Consider the following 16,431-nt stretch of genomic DNA (forward strand, 5'->3'; position numbering starts at 1 on the left):
GAGGAACTGCCTTTTCAGTGCAACCATTTTAAAAGAAAGGGCATATCAATCCGATATAAAAAACTTTGGAAAAGATTATACAGGTTTGAGACAGCCTGTATATAAATACAGTAAACAAAACTCCAGAGCTTTTTTGCGAGTGCAATATCTCTTCTTTCTTTCTTTCTTTCTTTCTTTCTTTCTTTCTTTCTTTCTTTCTTTCTTTCTTTCTTTCTTTCTTTCTTTCTTTCTTTCTTTCTTTCTTTCTTTCTTTCTTTCTTCTTGTTCAAGGAATGTTCAAATTTCCAAACTGTCAAATAATGGTAAAACATGTCGCTGTTCTAGAAAACCTTCCTGATGTCAATTTATGCTGAGAGAGATCAGTTTCTTGACCGGTGAGGAACAAATCGAAAGCATTTGGCAGTTTCATCAGTAATAAATATTACAGTGAAGAGTATATAATTCTGTTCTCTGCAATTCATCATTTTCCAGGTTTATGGTATAATGGAGGATATGGTAAAATCTTACACAGATGTTCAGAAACAATGTTTTAAGATTAGACTAGCAAAATCTATAGCCAAGATAACATTTTAGGTTCTTAAAACGCATCAGGATCAAGTTCTGAGAGAATTTCAACGGAAACTATAATATTCTCACCCCAATAATGCTTAGGCCTTGCAGATAGTCTTGTCGTGGCTGGGCTTGTGGAACACATCCAGCTAGAACAACTTTCTTTTTTCCTTCTTGTGCTTTCCTAAAATGAACAAATATTCCTTCAGTGGCAGAACACATTCATTTAATCAACATTCATTAACTTTGCATCACTTCTGTCACAGTATGAAAAGATTGGAAAAACCAAGAACATTGCCCAATTGTGTCATTCTGCCAGCAAACAGATTCTTAATTGCACTTCTATCCCACACACATCCTTCAAATCTTCCCTGGAGGGTTGGAGGATTCTCCAGAGTTGATTTGGAATACAGGTAAGAATTGGGGTGAGGAGAGCGACAATAACGGTACATACTGTTGCACTTGTAGAAGTCATTTGTGTAATATTAAATCCAAGTCAAAACTTCATCTGGTGTGATACGAATTTCCACATATAAAATTATTCATATACATCCCAAGGAGAAAAAAAATAACCTTTTAATGCTTTATTTTCTGGCTGTCATGAAGACGAAGGAAAAAAAACACATTCATCTCTTCATGAATTGCTCCATAATCCTTAGAGCAGTGATGGCTAACCTTTTTGCCATCACGTGCAAAAAGCAGGGAAAGAGCGGGGGGTTGTGTGCGCATGTGGCCAAACCCATAATTCAATGCATCCCGCCCCCTGCACATGCACGTGTGACCCCTCTGCACTCCCCCCCTTTTGGCATGCGATGGCAGGTGGGCCCGGTATGCCTGTTTTTCACCCTCCCCAGGCTCCAGAAACAGCCCGTTTCCCGACTTCCAGTGGGCCCACCTGAGTTGAGCTAGGGCAATGCTCGCGTGCCCCCAGATATGGCTCCGCGTGCCACCTGTGGCACACGTGCCATAGGTTCGCCATCACAGCCCTAGAGTATTGGGATCCGGAAGTAGAGTCAAGGCCATAATGAATGGAATGAAGTTCAAAGATAGATAGTCATATAGGGTCCTTTTGTTATGAGATGAGTGGCAAATAAATTAATTAATTAAAAACAAAACAAATAGGGATCAGTCACACTGGAGGGTTAGAGATGGGGAAGAAGGTTGCAGGATTTGGGGTTCTTTTCCCTGTAGGTACTTAGGTTAAATTTTGTTTTGATTTTTCAAAAGCTGTTTTAACGGTATTTAAACTTTCAAACTTTGAAACCACTCTCCCAATTTCCAGCAACAGCATCATTGAAATTCAGCGGAACAATCAAAATGAGCTCTGAAAGGCACAAGAAAGCTGTAGAAGGTTGCCAATCACTCAGATGACGTGTCTCCGTACTAAAAAGAATAGTAGTTCAATACAGAAAGTGTTATCATGTCACTTGATTATTTTAAAAAACTTTTATTTTCTTGATTTCTGTTAAGGATTAATGTCCCGAGGCTGGGTGGCACTCCTTGACTTCAGTCTTATGCAAGACTGAATCTGGATTGACTTAATTAGACTCCCAGGAAGTAACAGGTTAGAGCAGTTGGAAAGGTTCTTCTGTGGACAAGGGAAGGAGCATAGTTTTGCATGTATCTTGATGAGGCTTTACTCATTTGGATGGCACAGTTTCTGGTGTGCCTCTGGGTTAGAGGACAGACTGATGTCTCAGATAAAGACACTGACAAATCACTTCCATTTATTGCCAAGAAAACTATATAAACATGTTCAGAATATCATCAGAGGTTGGATTCAACCAGATTTTAATTTTATCGCTACTTGGGTGATTTAAGATTGTAGGACTTTTTAAATCATATACCAAACATTCATTGGTAGCTCTATGTTGCATGAAAACATATAACCCTTTCTCCTGAAAAAGCTGGAAATATGGCAGTTGGATGCATATTAAAAATGCAAACTTTTCAATTAAATTGCCATAAAATGTGACAAAAGATAATAGAATTTAGAATAAACTACATTAATCTAATAAAAATTCTCTACATAGGCCTCTGTGAACCAAAATTTAATTATATATATTTTTTTCTCTCATTCTCATTCAAGATTAATTTCTTTTAATACCATCTAATGGTTCTGTTCAGTTTAATAAAAGTCCTAACGTTATTTATTTGTTTATTTTATGATAAAAAAGACTATTCTGTATAAATATGTTACAAATGCCTTTAACCTTCAAAATCTTTTAATGCTGGTGGAAAGGTGGGGGGGGGGGTTAGGGTAGAGAAGTCTTAACAGAATTTCAGTAGCATAAATGAATACATTTCTATTTTCAGAACCTTCCTACACTGTAGTTAAATAAATTTCAGCATTCGATTTTAAATCTAATTGGCTCTTAATTTATACAATAATTTATATGCTTCTGACTGCTACTTCAACTTAAATCTGATTTGCACAATCTCCCTGTAGTGAAGTTTAATTAGAACAACTATCTTCTGACATTTTTTGGAAAAGTAATCTGTATAATAGATATTTTAAAAAAGAAACCTCTACAATATATTAATGGTTAGCTATAATCTTCCCTTGTCAGGCCACTATAATAGAATAAACAATCTGACCCAATGTGGGTGAAAATTTTCCCCCAAAACCCAGTAAGATAAAGGAGGAATGTGCAATTTTCTAATCTGTCTACCACAGTGATGGCGAACCTTTTAAGCACAGAGTGCCCAAACCGGAAGGTGTGTGCATGTGTATGCAAATGTGTGTGCTAGAGCACCAGAAATCCGACAACCAGCTGGCCGGCATGCATGTGCGCATCGAAAACCCGACAACCAGCTGGCTGAGCTGAGGTGACAGCGTGCATGCCCAGAGAGAGAGCTCTGCATGCCACCTCTGGCACACGTGCCATAGGTTTGCCATCATGGGCCTAGCAACTCCGTATTGCTACCTGTTAATTCATCTGGAACAGAAAATAAGGCTTAATTGAGCCTTTAGGAATCTGCTACATGAAGTACAGTATAGGATAGTGATGATTAACCTTTTTGGTGCCGAGTGCCCAAACCCCCCAAATGCAATGCGAGTGCCCCCATGTATGCGCTCCGCCCTGTGTGCATGTACCCCGGGTGCCCCCACGCTCCGTTTTGGGCCTGGAAAGCCTCTTGCACCAACCTGGAAGCCAAAACAGGGCACGGGGGCACCCCGCGAGGCCCCCCGTGCCCCATTTTGGGCCTGGAAAGCCTCCTGCACCAACCTGCACCCCCTGCGCATGCGCCCCACCCCATGCATGTGCAGCAAAGACCTGAAGACCAGTTGGTTGGCGGGAGGCACGCATGCATGCATGATGCAGCTGGGCTGAGGCGACGACTAGCATGCCCGCAGAGAGGGCTTTGCGTGCCACCTGTGGCATGCATGCCATAGGTTTGTCATCATGGGTATAGGGCTTGCCGTGTATTGTCTCTGTGAACCTCTAAGATATTTACTACTAGAGATTTAAGGAAAAAGACTGCAGATTGCATTTCCTAAAGGGAAGAGATGGAGGAGTAGTCTGGGCCGTTGTTTCTTCTAAAGTTTTCTTTTTCCTACCTTGGAGGAGGTAGGGAAGAAGCAACCCTTAATGACAATTCCATAACAAGCTTTGTGCAAAAACCCCCAAAGATTTGGACAGTAACTTCACAAGAAAAGAATGTCAAAGAATAAAATTGGGACTAATAACATGGTTTGCCAGATGTTCCTCTTATCAAACCTGTGTATACCACAGTCACTTTTTTAAAAAGTTAGGTAGTTAAAGTTTCCTTTAAACTTTAAAACAGCACACAGTAAAAACATTCCAAGTTTCACATTTAAAGGCCTAGAGAGGCATAATGGAGCTGATTGACTGCTCCTTTCAGCTGGGTTTTTACATCAAGTAATTTCTATGTTTGTGATGTAGTATACTGCACGAACCTAACCACAGAGGTTTGTGTTGTATAAACTCTAGCAAGTGTGGTTTATTCAAGAAGCTGTAGTTCAGCAAATCCACGGTATAATACAATGCCTCAAGCAAAGGAATCTTTAGGCAGAGGAAAAGCCAGCTTGATGAACAGAAAATTATACGTACAGGGAGCAGTAGTTTGTGATTCACAAAGGACAGGAGCCTTCTATCATAAAAAACGTGTTGACTGTACAAGTTTAGGATTAATAAATAGAATGTTATTTTCAAGAATGGCAACTCCGATCGCAACAGAAGACAATCTGACAGCACTACAGCAAATATCCCCAATTTGGTATCTTCTACAAGTTTTAGATCAATGTTTTTAAGATCTGTGGACCTCAACTCGCAGAATCCCCCAGTCAGCAAGAGAAATCCACGCATTTTAAAAGCAAGTTGGAGAAACACTGTTTTAGATTTCAACTACTAGAATTCCAAGTTCCTTAGAATAATACTGCCTGAGAATAATGGGAATTGAAGATCAACACACCAGGCTGTAGTATAATATACTCATTTAATTGCATGGGATATTTTTTTGGTGATAGCTATATAGTTCTTTTTCACTGTAACATTCAGTGTTACTTCAACTAAGTTTAGGACTGGTTACTGTGTCTTTTTAAAAGAATTATGTGGTTTAATATGAAAAGCAACTCAACTTCATCCAAGAACACAATTTTTCTGATCATGCTTTTAAACTGCAAATTCAAAATAAAGGAGGTTAAGTACTCAAAACATCTTCAAACCAGGGGTGAAATGCTCTCAGATCGGACCAGACTGCCCGATCCGGTAGCGATCTTGGCCGGTGGTTTGGCGATCTGGTAGCGATGGCGGAGCGAAGCCCACCCACCTGGGTGTCATTACTTCCTGGTTTTAACCAGGAAGTAATGTGTTTTTTACCTTCTGCGCAGGGAAAGAATCAACAGAATTTTTTTTCCAAACGAAGCACTAGTGGAAATGAATTCTAATACTTAACAACCTCACGTGTTCCCACGTGTTCAAATTTCTTTTCATTTCTTTAATTGCTTTCTTGTACTTCTAGCATGACTTTATAGTAGAATTTTGCTCTATTTTTATGCTGACTAAATTGATGCTTTTCAATTTATAATTGATCTAGAAACATCTGTTTTAGCTGATTCATATTTCTGCAGAAGAAAAGCTAAAAAGCTGAGAATAAGCATTATTACTTAAAACACAGGGGAAGCCGACTTGAAGCAGGAATCTTCCATATTTATAGTGTGTGTGTGTTTGTGTGTATATATGGCCGCCCTGAAAACAGCGAAGGATTCGGCCCGTGGTGCCTCTGCTAACAAAAATGGGCTCCCGAGCTCCGTTTTTGGCTGTGATGACCTCCTGCAACCCTTTGCCAGAGAAAACGGAGCTTGGGAGCCCGTTTTTGCTGGCAGGGAGCTCAGGCTACCACAGGTGCCCCAGACACGAATGACGTCAAGCTGGCCATGCCCACCCTGGCCATGCCTACCCCAGTCCTCCAAGGTCAAAAACAACTCTGATGTGGTTCTCAATGAAATCGAGTTTGATACCCCTGATGTATAATGTAGTCAGAACAATTGCACAAAAAAAATCTCATTAGATTTTAATTCTCCAATTTCATCAGCCTTTGCCTATCAAAATTATCTGCTACTGAAAGTGATTGTGGTCCAAACAGAGAAACCTGAGGCAGAAAGCAAGCGTATCTAATTCTAAGGAACCAGAGACTAGAACAAACGAATCAGGATAGCAGCCAAGTTCCAGAGAAAGCATCTAAACAGACCAAGTCTAGTGTAATCCTATTCTCGTTGATCCCGGCTCCAGTGGTCAGGATTGGGTAATGCCATGATCCAGTTATTGATTGAGTCTGCATAGCTGAGAAGCTCCTCCCCTTTGACCTGCTTCCCAGCTTTCTGACTCAATCCGGTTGAGAAAGGCACGTTTGAGCCTTGCTCTGGCAAAAATTTCCCTTTTGCCTCCAGTTTATTTCTAGCTCCCAGACCTCTTGGTTGAGCTCCCAGCGCGAAGGGGTTCGCACCCGAGACCGCTGGAAGCCAAAAGAAAATTCTTTTGGCTGTGAGGACTGCTGGTTCCCAGCTGGTTGAGCCTGGTCCTCACTTCTGCGTGGAGGGCTATTCCCTCTACCGCTGCAGCCTTCGTGGCTGGAACCTCTTGCCTGGCCAGGCTGAGGTATCTCTGCCAGCTATCGGGGATCCGATAGCTGTAATACCGCTGCTGCTGGAAAAGCCTCAGAAAACAACGAGCTTGCAGAGTGCTGGATTGACATCGGAGCCTTCCTTCGGCTCGTTTGGGACAGCGCAGCGGCGGAGCGGCTTGAATCCACAGCCCTTGCTCCGTGGGTGGATCAGATAGCCTGATCTTCTCCCAGGCCCCTGGAATTGCTTGTAAGTAAAGGGGGGGGAGTTTGTTCCCCTTTTTAAATGTTTTTTTGTTTCTCCTGGGGCCAAATTAAGTTCCGGCGGCCATTTTAGAATTCCGGTGGCCATTTTGGGACAGCCTCATGGCATTAGAGGCCTAACCAGAACTTCAGGCCTGCCTTAATTCTCTACCTTGCCCTTTATTACAGCACTATTGGAGGCCTATTCTTCTAATATAAGGATTTACAGGCCCTTCAGATGGCTTCCCAAAGGCCTGCCAGAACATCCAAGCACCCCCCACAACAGGAGGAATTCAGCTCCTCTGACCCGGTGCCTGCCAAGAGAAGCAGGAAGACCCACCATACTTCCAAGGGGCCCAAGCCCTCCCAATCTGCAGCTATGTCAAAGGAAGAGCTCAAGCGCCACAAGGCTATTGAAAAGGCCATCCAGAAGGCCATTCAGGCAGCTTCCTTACAGGAGAATATATCTCTTAGCCCCCATCCCTCTAGGGTGGTGACACCTTCAGCTAGCACTGTACCTCCTCCCACAGGCCCAGAACCTGCTGCTTCCCCTGCCCAGCCGCAGGGGGTAGATAACCCAGGGCAAGCTCTCTCCCCTGCCTTATCACCAGATAGGGACTCTCCCTTGCCTGAAGGGTTGAAGGAAGTTAACGCAGCCTTATTTGGGCCCCAACCTGAGGTTTCTTCTGCCCCTTCGCAGCCCCAGGGGATTCCTGTACAGGTTTCCACACCCTTGGCTCCCCCTGCCCCGGCCCCTGAGCCCCAAATAGCTCCAAACCTGGCTTCCTTTATCCGAGAGGCCATTAGGATGGGTGTTAGGGAAGAAATGCAGAGGACCTCTTCATGGGTGTCCAGCCATTCTTTTTCACAGGTGGATGTTGAGGGCTCTATTCTCTCTGTAGCAGAAGCAGCCCCTCAGGGTCCTGAGTCCCCTGCCCATGCAGAGTCCACTGATCATTCTGATAAGGAATCCATATCCGCCCCTGATCCTATGGATCAGGATTTGTCTGAGGACGAAGACTTAGGCCCCGACCCACCAGCATTTGTGGGGCTCTTTAAGCCCCAGCTCTTTCGTTCCCTACTCCACAAGGCCAAGGCCATTACTGGTTTGGGCTCTTCTCAGGCCTCATCTGTCAACACGGGGGAGGGTCCTTCCTCATCTATACCCCTCTTTGAAGTACCTACCATTGAATCTGAAGAAATCCCGGGCCCCAAGATTTTTCGGGATGTTTTACAACGCCAATGGGCGGCCCCGGCGTCTGGCCCCAGTCCCAATGTCTTAGACAGACGTTTATATAATTTGGCTCCTGAATTATCTTCTCTCCTGCAGGTCCCTTCTGTGGACCAGCCTGTGGCAGAACTATCTGCCCCCACTAATTTGACAGGGCCACCTGAGGAAGGCCTACGCCCGGCCTACGCCCGGAAGATAGGCGCCTGGAACATTCCCTTGTTAGATCTCACCAGGCTACTGCCTCCTTGGCCGCCTCCTTTTTTAACCGGGCCTCAATTTTGTGGCTCCGCCAACTCCAGGCCCGGCTCCCTGTCTCCGATTTAAGGGCCCAGCAGGACATAAGCAAAATCATTGCAGCCCTAGATTTTTCAGCGGATGCAACTTTAAATTCTTCCCGCTTTGCTGCTAAGGCCATTGGCTCTTCCATAGCTGCCCGGCGTCTACTCTGGCTTCGCCAATGGCAAGCCGACGCCAAATCTAAATGGCGTCTAGCATCTTCCCCCTTCGAAGGGCCCAAGCTCTTTGGAGCCCCTCTGGAGCCTCTCCTCATAGAGTCCAAGGACAAACGCCGTATTCTACCCAGCTTGTCTCGGCGTTCCGACTTCAGGTCTCAATCTAATTTCCGTCCTTTCAGGCCTCCAGATGGGGGTTTCTCTGGGAGCCGTCGCCAACGGTTCCCCCCACCTAGGCAATTTAGACCCCAGGACCGCCAAGGTCCTCCCCCTAGAGGTCAGTCCAGACGGCCCTTTCGAGGGAGCATGGGGCGGGGGTTCCGTAGATCACGCTGACGGCTTGGCCCAGCTTCCCATTGGAGGCCGCCTGGCTTCCTTCGCCAGCCAGTGGGCAGCTACCTTGTCGGACACCTGGGTCAGGGAGACCATCAGCTCTGGCCTCTCTCTCCAATTCCTCTCCACCCCCCCAGAGAGATTTCTTCGCTGTCCCGTCTCCCGGAACAGATCCTCCTGGCTCCTGGTGGCATCAGCCATTCGTCACTTGTTGGTCATCCGAGCCATCGAGCCAGTGCCCCAGGAGCAGCTCGGACAAGGCTTCTATTCACGCTTGTTCGTTATCCGGAAGTCTTCGGGGGGATGGCGAGCGATACTAGATCTCAAATCCCTGAACCGCCGGATAGTGTACCGGCGGTTCAAGATGCAGTCCCTCCAGACCATCTTGGAGGGCATCAGACTTGGAGACTACCTCTCGTCAATCGACCTGACAGAGGCATACCTCCATGTACCCATCCTCCCCGCCCACCACAGGTTTCTCCGCTTCTGTTTCCTGAACCAGCATTATCAGTACAGGGCTCTTCCATTCGGCCTCTCATCGGCCCCCAGGGTATTCACGAAATTGATGGCCGCCATCGCGGCCCTCCTCAGGTCCATCCCCATCCGGATGCAGTTCTACCTGGACGACCTTCTGGTCCAGTCGGTCTCGGAGAGTCAGGCCCTTCAAGATCTCTCTACGACTCTCAGAGTCCTGGAATCCCACGGATTCTCTATCAATCGGACCAAGAGCCATCTGGTCCCGGCCACGCGTCTCCAGCACCTGGGGGCGATCATCGACACGAGCCTATGCAAGGTCTACCTTTCCCAGGATCGCCTGGCCAGCCTGCGGTCTCTGGTCAGGACAGTGAAGGCAGGGAGGGGCTCTTCCCTGGCTTCGCTCTCCCAACTCCTGGGAAAGATGGTCTCTTGCATCGGCATAGTTCCCTGGGCACGTCTACACTGCAGGGACCTGCAGTGGTTCCTCCTACCTTACCAGAAACGGGGGATGGGGTCCTCCCTCCGGCGGGTCCATCTTCCTCCCAAGGTGCTCCAGTCCCTCGATTGGTGGTCCTCGGGAGCTCTTCTCCAGGGGCGGGAGTTCAGGGTTCCTCAGTGTCTTATACTGACTACAGACGCCAGCCTTCACGGCTGGGGGGCCCACCTATCCTCATCCCTCGCCCAGGGTCGATGGACCCAGGCGGATTTAAAGCACAACATAAACTGGTTGGAACTCCGGGCCATCCACCTGGCCCTACGAGTCTTTGCCCCCGAGGTTCAGGACAAGCATGTCCTGGTCAGAATGGACAACGTGGCCGCCAAGGCCCACGTGAACCGCTTGGGAGGGACCCGCTCTCGGCATCTCATGGAGGAAGCCGAGAGACTGGGCTCCTGGGTGGAGTTGCACCTAAGGTCATTGAGGGCAACTCACATCTCGGGGGTGGAGAACTCTCAGGCGGATTGGTTGAGCAGGACCACGGTGGACCCCGGGGAGTGGACCCTGGAACCTGCTCTCTTTCGGGAGATCATTTCTCGCATGGGAGTTCCAGTCCTGGACCTCTTCGCCACACGGAGCAATCGACAGACCCAGAGGTTCTTCGCACGGTTTCCGGAACCAGGAGCGGAGGCCGTGGATGCTCTACACAGCGTCTGGCCTCCCGGCCTTCTATACGCCTTCCCTCCTCTCCCCATCGTGGCCAAGGTCATCAGGAAGATGTTACAAGAGAAGGCGGAGCTGCTGCTAATCGCCCCCCATTGGCCTCGCAGGCCTTGGTTCGCGGACCTGAAGGCTCTCTCGGTTCGGCCTCCCTGGCGCCTTCCCCCAGACAAGGTCATCCTTCGCCAGGGCTCACTTCTTCATCCGGACGCAGCATGGCTGCAGCTAACCGCCTGGCGATTGAGCGGCGTCTGCTGAGCTCCCAGCGTCTCCCTCCCAGAGTCGTCGCCACCATCCAGGCAGCCCGTAGACCCTCGACTACTCGCATATACGACTCCACCTGGAGGACCTTTTCATCTTGGTGCGACAGCCACTCCATCATTTCTACGGCAGCCTCTACGGAGCAGGTGCTCATCTATCTGCAGGATCGTCTTGACTCAGGTTTGGCACCCAACACACTCCGCAGGCAAGTAGCCGCTCTCTCCTCTATCCTTTGCTGTGGCTCCCGGACCTCCCTATCCTCCCGCCCTCTAGTTAGGCAGTTCCTCAGGGGGGCCTCCAACATTCGCCCGGCCCCTCTTCATAGATATCCTACCTGGGATCTTCCCCGGGTCCTAGAGGCTCTTACCAGAGCTCCGTTTGAGCCCCTAAGGGAAGTTGGGCTTCGTTTTCTCTCTTATAAGGTAGCCTTCCTCCTGGCCATTACTTCGGCCAGGAGGATCTCCGATTTGGCGGCCCTTTCAGCTCGGGAGGACTTATGTATCTTTCACCCCGACAGGGTGGTCCTCAGATTGGACCCCACCTTTCTTCCCAAGATCAATTCTCCTTACCATAGGTCCTTGGAATTAGTGCTCCCTGACTTCTGCCCCAATCCCGTCCACGCCCGAGAAAGGGCGTGGCATACCCTGGACGTCAGGCGGGCCCTTCGCATCTACCTGCGACGGACCTCCTCCCTACGCCAGTCGGAATCTCTCCTGGTCTCATTTCAACCTTCTTCCCTCGGCAGGAAAGTTTCATCGGCCACTCTGGGCCGTTGGATTCGGGCTACCATCGCCAAGGCGTATGAAGTCCTCTCCCTTCCGGTGCCTCGGCACATTACAGCCCATTCCACACGTAGCACTGCCACTTCAGCGGCGTGGGCCACCCAGGCATCCTTAGAGGAAGTCTGCAGGGCTGCCGCCTGGACTTCCCCCACTCCCTTCATCAGACACTATCGTCTCGATCAGTTCGCCTCGGCCGAGGCGGCCTTCGGTCGTAGGGTGCTCCAACAGGTGCTCAGGGTTCCTTCCCCACCTGCTCGGGCTAGTCCCTCCCTATAGGGTTCTGCTTGGGCATGTCCCGATCCTGACCACTGGAGCCGGGATCAACGAGAATGGGCGTTGACTTACCTGAACGCTTCTTCTCGTTGTTCCGGCTACAGTGGTCAGCCCCTCCCTGTCTGGGCCCTCGTAGGTGGGAAGTTTTCTGTGGATATGTCTCTTTCCTTGTTTTACAGCTCAAAGTGCCTGTCTGCGTCGTCGTCTTTCATCAGAAAGCTGGGAAGCAGGTCAAAGGGGAGGAGCTTCTCAGCTATGCAGACTCAATCAATAACTGGATCATGGCATTACCCGATCCTGACCACTGTAGCCGGAACAACGAGAAGAAGCGTTCAGGTAAGTCAACGCCCATTTAATCTAATCCATGAGTACAATCCTATTCTATTCCTGAGGTACTCAAACTTAGAGCCATCTGTGAGGTTCATAAATGTTAAGGTAATGATTTAATAGCTGAACAGCTGCTATAAGGCTGTAATATTGAAATGATAATGCAATGAGAATGAGTCAGTAGGATGATTTAACTTATCACTTTAAGAGGCTGTATATATAAGAGAGGCCCTGTGAGGGCATCTCTCTCTCCGTGTGTGCTTCCGTGCTATAGTTGATGATTGATTGTCTGACTTTGCCTAGTACGTTTATGTATATATTCCTTGTAGATAAACCACTATTTGAAAGATAAACCTCTGTTTACTGTATTTTGCTCCTGGGCTGTCTCAAAATAGTCACACTGTGCGCACTCTGACAATAAAGTTTAGATAAGCAAGGACTGGCCTGAAGATAACTTAAAATCACCCATGTTGTGTTCTTTCTCTGCAAGTGTTAGTCAACCAGGTAAAAAATGGAATATAAGTAGACTAGGAGGGCAGAATCTGTTTCATAATGATAATGGCTCCATTTCTCCCCTCTTACTCTTGCTTGCCTGTGAAACCGTGTAATGAGACACTGTGGATAATGGATATTGAACACGCCTCACCTATTCTCAAGTCAGATTTTTATTTCACGTAAGATTCTCCTTTTAATGCAAGTTAAGCAACACTTGAAGTGGAAGAACTGGATAAAAATGAGAATAGCTTACAGGCTTTTCTATTCTTACGACATCTCATCACACTGTTTGCACATGGAGCGTGAAGCAGGACGGACAGAAACAGAGTTCTTGAATTCTAGGCCAGATTTCTGGGTGGTGAGAGAAAGTGATTCCATGTTGTAAAAATTTATTTCTTATGTCTTGTTTCTTCATTAATTCTACATTCTGTAGACCTTTTTTTTCATTACAGCTCTGTTTTTTTTCCTCTTTCACTAACGAATTCAGTTCTGGCTGTTTGCCATCTTCTTATATTGCTGGCTTATTTTTCCCCCCTTTTCTTGTTTATATCAAGCATTTTCCATAGGTACATCTGCCTAATTTCATTTACTCACCCGTATCTACCATTTGCTATTGATTCCCCCCCGCCCCCCAAAGCCTTTTCTCCTGCTTCTACCAGCCTGATGCAGGCAACGTCAATCCTTTAGAACTAAAACTGGAGAAGAGAGAGAATTCTACTTTATTCTTTATAGCCTGAATAACACCCTGGAAAGCAATGGCAGCTGCATGTGTATTCTCTTTCATCTACTCTCTCACTCTCACTCACTCACTCACACACACACTCCTCCGGTCCTTTAAAAACAAGAAGAGAGGGCACACAGCTGCCACAGTATTGTATTTCCCCATCTAGTAACAGTACAATCTTGGCTGCCAGTCCCAGTGAGCGCGTGTGCATGTTCACACACACACACACACACACACACACGAGGAAAAGAAAGAGATAATAGAAAAGAGAGGAAAGAAAAGGAGGTACAAGAGAGGCCACTGAAATAACTCTGAAAAAAAGGCAGCCTAAAGGAAAAAGAAGGCCCATCCATGTTTTTTGAAAATAATCCTAATAAGAGAGGTGGAAATTAATTCAGAAGTAGGTATTTTAAAAAGAAAGCATGTTTCTAATCTAAAGCAGTAGCAAATCCTCCAATGGTCCTTCCTTGGCCTCTTTAATTCAGACCTCAGAAGAGACACCAGTAAGAAGGTTTTTCTGGGAAGGAAGGTTTCTTATCTGAAAAAAGGCTGGAGCAAAGAGATTGTGGTTGCAAGAAAAGGTGGGTAGGTGGGGGAACCTTTTCATCTTTGTAGCCCTTCTTATCAATTGCTGGATAGGCCACAGGCAAATATAGCAAAACTACATAAACCCAACCCAATGATGGGGTTTTACCAAGCTCTGATTTTTATAGAATTCACATCTATTGTCTTGCTGTCAATTAATCCATTAATTAACAGATTATTTATTGATCGAATACTGCTGACCAAAAACAAACCTCTGATTGAACTGACGGTTCAATTACATCCTTAAAATAGGTTATTACCAAAAAGAAAAGAAAAAAAGAAAAAAGCAATTTTTCTCTTAAACAGGATTTTCTTTCACAACCATTCCTGATAAAATGTATTTCCATCAGCTAAGCATAAAGTATTTTTTTTCTGATTTTATTTGCTTACAGTCTAATATGATTTAATTACACAAAATTCGGTAATGACGATTCAGTAATGGTTCAATTACATTCTTAAAATGGGTTATTACAAAAAAAAGAAAAAGGAAAATAGCCATCTTCTCTCTTAAACAGGATTTTCTTTCACAACCATTCCTGCTAAAACGTATTTCCATCAGCTAAACATTTTTTTTTAATTTTATTTGCTTACGGTCTAATATGATTTGATTACATAAAATTCATGCTGAGATTCCTCACCTCAGGTGTCAACCTATAATTTCAACCCTCTCTATTTTATTGGCCCCCTTCATTCAATCCAATTTAAGACTATTCTAGTATGAATGACTTAAGAGCTAAAAATTTTTTTAAAATGCAGTTGCCCATTATATAGCAAGTTAGATTCAAATATGCTGAATGTGCTAAACAGTTTTTATAATGTAGTACAATCTGTGTAAAGAGAATGCCACTTAGAACACGGAATTGAGAATTTTCTTCTGTAAATCAAGTGATTCTTAAACAGTGCATTTCAGCAGAGTAACACTGCCCCCTACTGATACCAATAAAGCAGACATGTAATTTAATAAAAAAACAAAAACCTCCAGCATATTAATTACATTTTTTTTTAAAAAAAGAGTCTTTTATATCATGAGCCTAACGTAAGAAATTGCGGTATATTGCACAGAATTTATTCCAGCTGATAGTGTTATAAATACAAATAACTGTTCACAGTTTTCTTAAAAATGGATGCTAATCCTTGCTTGCTCGAAATCAAATAAACTAATGAGCTATTAACAGTTGTTGGGCAAACAGCCACTGATGGTGCCAATTACAAGTAAATTCCTAGCCCACTGGATGATAATGAGGGATCAATAAAAGCAGTCAAATCAGACCTTCTGAATTTGATTTCACATTTCCGGTGCTGGGCAAACCGGTTGTTACAGTATGTGACACCCATGTCTGATCAGTTCCAAGTTCAGGAAAACAAAAGGTGTTCGTGTAATGCAAAGTCAGTATTTTGAATTTGGAGGGCAGATGGAAAAAAGGAAGGAGGAAATAGATTAATACCTTTGGAGAGTGGCCAGGCTTTAATCAATGGAGGTTTTCATTATTCAAATCTACTGATAAAATTTTGTATGCATTAGTTTTTTTAAAAAAATAATCCTGAAATACTGCAACACATTCCTGGAAGTAGTAAGATTATTTTCAAGGTCGTTTAACACTATAAACATTTCAGACCTTACAAACAAAATGAGTTAATCAAAATGAGTTAAATAAAATGTTGCAATCATTTTTAACAACTCAAATCACAAGGTAAACTCATTAAAAAAACCACACACTTTAAAATGAAATTTAAAAACCCCAAATATTCCAGAGCCAATGACATGAATATATTTCCCAGGTAATTCAAGGAAGAAATAAAAAGAATGAGTAACTATCAAAATATAGATTTAGTTTTTATGACTCATGGGCTAGGCCAAGCAAAATTAATGTGACTTCCTATAAACATCTTCCTCAGGATCTAGAAAGAATAAAATGTCTTAGTAAAAGGGAACCACAGAGCCTTGAGGAGAAATCTTTGCTGTTTGCTAACTTCACAAATATACATTTTCTGGTTAACAAAGCTATGAGAGTTGTGATGCTGGGAAAATTAAAATGGAAAAATTAAACTGCAGCACAACAGGATGAAATTTCTAAGAATGAAAAGTTCCCAGTTCTGCTAGAATACCTAAACTCCAGTGGGGATTGCCCCCGGTACTACCGGTTCTATAGAACCGGTAGTAAAACCCACGGGAGACTCCGCCCACTGACCCGGATGTCATCAGAAGCGATCTGCGCATGCATGATGCGAACCGGTAGTAAAGGTAAGTAGAACCCACCCTGCTAAACTCTAACAATCTGATATTTCAGGCAAACTATCCTATAGTACTGACTGCAAAGCTAAAAACTATTTAAACAGAAATGTTTTTCAAACTTGCCAAATTTAAGATGGATGGACTTTAACTCCCAGAATTCCTCTGCCAGCACTGGACAAGGCCAGAGTTTTTCACATCCTTCTACCTTTGCCATATGGAATTT

At 45.1% G+C, this 16,431-nt stretch overlaps 1 protein-coding gene across 1 annotated transcript in view; it reads right to left on the bottom strand.

The window, feature by feature from the left end:
- The window catches only part of CDKAL1 (CDKAL1 threonylcarbamoyladenosine tRNA methylthiotransferase), a 309,422-nt gene that overhangs the window by 218,784 nt on the left and 74,207 nt on the right, over positions 1-16,431 (bottom strand). Inside the window, exon 6 of the mRNA XM_070942475.1 lies at positions 637-733. Within this exon, the coding sequence (XP_070798576.1) occupies positions 637-733 (97 nt within the window). The remainder of the gene's footprint in view (positions 1-636; positions 734-16,431) is intronic.

This window comes from Pituophis catenifer, unplaced genomic scaffold (assembly GCF_029215685.1).
Source record: "Pituophis catenifer annectens isolate HBS135680 unplaced genomic scaffold, rPitCat1.0.hap2 SCAF_3, whole genome shotgun sequence".
NCBI lineage: Eukaryota > Metazoa > Chordata > Lepidosauria > Squamata > Colubridae > Pituophis > Pituophis catenifer.